General features: G+C 59.3%; 1 protein-coding gene across 1 annotated transcript in view; it reads left to right on the top strand.

Moving 5' to 3' along the window:
* The window catches only part of RIC8A (RIC8 guanine nucleotide exchange factor A), a 9,202-nt gene extending 5,252 nt beyond the window's left edge, over nucleotides 1–3,950 (top strand). The window contains exons 5-11 of the mRNA XM_008632521.2: nucleotides 2–182; nucleotides 523–617; nucleotides 1,407–1,557; nucleotides 2,163–2,258; nucleotides 2,412–2,556; nucleotides 2,917–3,061; nucleotides 3,743–3,950. Of these exons, the coding sequence (XP_008630743.1) occupies nucleotides 2–182; nucleotides 523–617; nucleotides 1,407–1,557; nucleotides 2,163–2,258; nucleotides 2,412–2,556; nucleotides 2,917–3,061; nucleotides 3,743–3,935 (1,006 nt within the window). The 3' untranslated portion in view covers nucleotides 3,936–3,950. The remainder of the gene's footprint in view (nucleotide 1; nucleotides 183–522; nucleotides 618–1,406; nucleotides 1,558–2,162; nucleotides 2,259–2,411; nucleotides 2,557–2,916; nucleotides 3,062–3,742) is intronic.
* The last annotated feature ends 567 nt before the right edge of the window (nucleotides 3,951–4,517 follow it).

Consider the following 4,517-nt stretch of genomic DNA (forward strand, 5'->3'; position numbering starts at 1 on the left):
TCAGCCTCATGACAGACACCCTGGAGCTCACCCTCGGCGTCAAGTGGTTGGACCCCTACGAAGTTGCCACTGAGGAGGGACTTCTCCCGCCTTTGCCGCGGCAGGAGACGGAGCGAGCCATGGAGATCCTCAAAGTGCTCTTCAACATCACCTTTGATTCCAGCAAGAGGGAGGTGGATGAGGTGAGCTCCTTGGGCCCAGGGCATTCACGTGTCTCCGGGCTCTGGCTTTGCAGGTTTTCTCCTCCCTTGCGTTTCCTCGTGTCCCAGGCTGGTCCTTGTGCACCCTCAGGGCGGTGAGGGCCTCGGGTGTCCTTGGGGCACTGCCTCTGTCCAGTGCAGTATCACCCCTGACTTTACCTGTGCTTTTAGAGCATTCCCAAAGGGAGAATTGAGAGTCTGCTTCCCTTGGAGCGCCCTGCAGTCCATGGTCAGGCTGCTGGGGGCGGATAGGCTGCAGGCTCTGGGGTGTGTGGGATCCCCTTTGCTGATGGAGCTGTTCCTTTCTCCATGCTGGGGCCAGGAAGATGCTGCTTTGTACCGGCATTTGGGTGCCCTCCTGCGCCACTGCCTCATGATCTCCGCCGACGGCGAGGACCGCACCGAGGAGTTCCACAGGTCTGTGTTGGGAAGAGCTTCACCTGCAGCTTCACCAGCTCCCCCAGGCACATCCTGCCTGACCTTGGGCGTTTGGGAGGGACCCTGCTGACCAGCAGCTCTTGGGGTTGGCCTGGGGATCCCTCACGCTCCCGGAACTCAGAAACAGCTTTTCCTGCCCTGGGAATGCCATGTGGGAATACCACGGCCTCCTGGCCCCTGAGATCTTGTTCCATGTCCTGTGTCAGGCTGTCCCAGCGGTGACATCCACCTCAGTGGGCAACTGGCCAGAGAAGACGTGCGCTGCTTTAATTAAAAAGTCCATGAGGTGGCCTTAATTAGCCTTAAGCCATGCTGAGAAGTTGGCTGTCATGTTGCCGGGCGTTATTGGTGCAGGGGTTTCGGCTCGGAGCAGGCGGCACTGCCTTGTCCCCAAGAACACATAGTCAGGGGGATCCCAAGCAGTGCTGGCGTGGAATGTCAGGATGAGGAGTGAAGCAGGAGACTCCACAGACAGACCTTGGACCACCCAGATTGGTCCTGCTTGGCTCTGTGTCTAGATATATGGGTTCTCAGTTGTCACTGAAGTCTCTTGGACTCTCAGCATATAGTTCAGCTGCCCAAAAAGTGTTTCAAGTTATTCCCTTTCAGCGGTGTGAGGAGCTTGAGATGCTCCAGGAGAACTCGGATCGCAGGGTCCTCACACTCCCACAAGTTAATGACGGACCTTCGTTTCTGCAGAGCTGGAGAACTTCTGGGAGCAAAGCCCCGTCACTGTGTGTTCACTTCTCTTCTCTTCCACACGTGCAGCCACACGGTCAACCTGCTGGGCAACCTGCCCCTGAAGTGTCTGGATGTGCTGCTGACTCCCAAAGTGCAGCCGGGCTCGCTGGAGTACATGGGCGTCAACATGGATGCGGTCAGCATCCTCCTGGACTTCCTGGAGCGGCGCCTGGACAGGGTGAGTGCTGGGGCCACTGCTTCCCACAGGTCCAGGGCACCTTTCCCTCAGCCTGGAAGAGCCTGGTGGGAGCACCACGCTTGGTTTGCAGTTAGCCCTTTGTAGGGGGGACAGCCTTTGGCAGAGCTGTGGTTGGTGGGACTAAACCAGCATCTCTGGACTGGGAAGGTGACTGCCATTGCTTTGAGGGCTGCAGGCAGTGAGATCAGTGGAACAGGGGATGATTAGCTGATAATTAACTGGGTGATTGAAAAATCAGCCCTGTTTCACTCAGCAGTGATCCAGTGGGCAGCTCTGGAAGCCTGAGTTGGTGTTACTTTCAAACTTGAGTACAGTTTTCAGCCTCTGGAGTTGTTCCAAAGGGCCTCCAAATTCTACCACTGCACTTCTCTGCCCTGGATGCCCGGCCCAAGTATTTCTGGCACTGCCTGTGCCACAGCGAGTGGTGTGGGGAGGGAGGAGGCACTGAATGCCTGTGGCAGAGGTCGGGAAGCTCCGTGTCCATCCATCTCCCTGATGGTCTGTGCTCGTGTTCTCCAGCATGAGCCACACAAGCTGAGCTCAGCATGACTGACGTGCTGCTCCTTCTGGGGATGTTTCTGCAGGGCCACAAGCTGAAGGAGAACCTGACCCCTGTGCTGAACCTGCTGACGGAGAGCGCCCGAGTCCACCGGCAGACCAGGAAGTTCCTGAAGGCCAGGGTAGGCTGTGCTCAGCCCCACGTTCCGGGGTGCTGCCCTGAGGGGAGCGCAGACGAGCAAAGCCCTGCCTATGGCCACGCTCTGGGTCCTGCCGGGGGTGGCTGAGGCCTGTGGCACCCGCAGCGACCCGTCACCCTCGCTGTGGCCCTGCAGGTGCTGCCGCCGCTGCGGGACGTGCGGAACCGGCCGGAGGTGGGGAATTCCCTGCGGAACAAGCTGGTGAGGCTCATGACCCACATCGACACCGACGTCAAGCACTGCGCCGCCGAGTTCCTCTTCGTGCTCTGCAAGGAGAGCGGTGAGTCCTGTGGGGCTTCCACAGGGAGACCCTGGGACGGGGACCCTCTGCAGGGCTTCTGCCTTCCCTTTGGGACAGCCCTGCCGAGTGGGGGAAAAGGGGAGCGCTCCAGGAGCTCTGTGGGAAGGAGGTGGTGCCTCGCAGGCCAGCGGCGAGGGACAGGCTGTGCTGGGGGACAGCCCAGCCCCCTGCACGCAGCCTGGCCCCCGTTCAGCCCCCACACATGGGCCTTGCTCCCTGTCAGCATCTCCGTGTCTCCGTGGCCTGGAGGCACGGCACAACCGCGCTGCTGGGGCTGGCGGGAACACGGGGCTGGCGGCGGGGGGAGCCCAGCGTGGCGTCTGTCCCTTCTCCCGGCAGTGTCCCGCTTTGTGAAGTACACGGGCTACGGCAATGCCGCGGGGCTGCTGGCAGCACGGGGCCTCATGGCTGGCGGCCGGGAAGAGGGGGAGTACTCGGAGGATGAAGACACGGACACGGAGGAGTACAAAGAGGCAAAGCCCAAGTAAAGAGATCTGCTCCCCCTCTAGAGCTCCCCTCCTCCCTCACCTTCCTCCCACTCCTGCTTTATCCTTCTTGGTGCACCTGCTGCCATCTCCTTGTTCTGCTCTTCCACGTGCAGCAGGGGTGGAAGTGCCCGTTACTCCTATCCCTCTCCAGAGCTCAATGTTGCTACACCCAGCTAGTTTTTGGTTCCTCTTTTTCCCTTCCCTCTCTTTCTTTTCCCCTTCCCTCTCTTTTTCTTTCTCTTTGTCTCTCCTTTCCTGCACAATGGGTGGTGTCTCGAGGGTGGGGGTCCAGGCCCGTGCCCACCCGTGTGTCCCACACTCACCGGCTTCCTGTTCAGTGTCCCTGCAGGTTGGGTTCGTTGGGATTTTCTCCATTAGCTTTTGTCTCCTGCCTTGAGGAGAGGGAGGAAATGTCACCTGCCCTCGTGTACCTCATTTCCAGTGGCACCGTGGCATTGGCAGGAGGGGGTGTTGGAGAAAAGGGAGGTGTTTATAAGGATGTAGGTCAGAAGCCCTCGGAGCACTGTGATGGCACTTGGGGCTCAGGATACAAACAGTGGTGACAGCCAGTCCTGTCGTGCCATTCCTCTGCTCCATGAGGCTCAGAAGGGTTCCAAACAGCCCTTTGTAACCTGCTGTCCCCCTCCTGAGCCCTGGCCTCCCTGCTCTCTGTGCAGCATCAACCCCGTGACGGGACGTGTGGAGGAGAAGCTGCCCAACCCCATGGAAGGGATGACGGAGGAGCAGAAGGAGCACGAAGCCATGAAATTGGTCAACATGTTTGACAAGTTGTCCAGGTACTGGGACATGGTGTGTGTCCGGGGGTGCATCTGTCACAAACCTTCCTTTGGCTGTGTTCCCAAGGCCTGAAGGGATCTAGGAGAGGGAGTGGTAGGGGATGTGTGGGGAAACTTCCCTCAGCATGGCCCCATGACGTGCCGGGGAAGCGCTGCCAGCCCCTCCAGCTTTGGCAGGATGGGACACTGTGGAACTCCTCGCTGTGCCTGCACTGTTCCCGAGCACCTGCTGCTCGCCAGCTTTGTCCAGGTGCTTGGGAAGGACAGCAGCCTCTGTCGTGGCAGTGCTGCTCAGGGGGAAGCAGCATTTTGGGGACAGATGGGGGGGACAGATGGCAGCCAGCGCCACTAGCCACTTTCCCTGTTGGAGTGCTTTCTCCAGTCGTGTCTGACCCAGAGGAGCCCAGCTGAGTTCAGGCTTCCGAGAGTAGGAGGGAAGTAACCCCAGGATGTGTCGGAGGGAGAGCAGCACGGACCCTGGTGCTGGTTTCCCTCTGGGAATCCTGAACCACACAGAACAGGACTCTAGAAGGGAGCCTATTCCAGGGAATAGGATTGTGCTTCCAGGCCATTGCTTTGCCATGCTGCAAGTTTTAGGGCTGGGACTGTCCCCGCTTCTCACACAGGATCTTTAGTGGTGCTGGGGGTGTTTCAG

This window comes from Corvus brachyrhynchos, unplaced genomic scaffold (genome assembly GCF_000691975.1).
Source record: "Corvus brachyrhynchos isolate BGI_N302 unplaced genomic scaffold, ASM69197v1 scaffold624, whole genome shotgun sequence".
In the NCBI taxonomy this organism is placed as follows: domain Eukaryota; kingdom Metazoa; phylum Chordata; class Aves; order Passeriformes; family Corvidae; genus Corvus; species Corvus brachyrhynchos.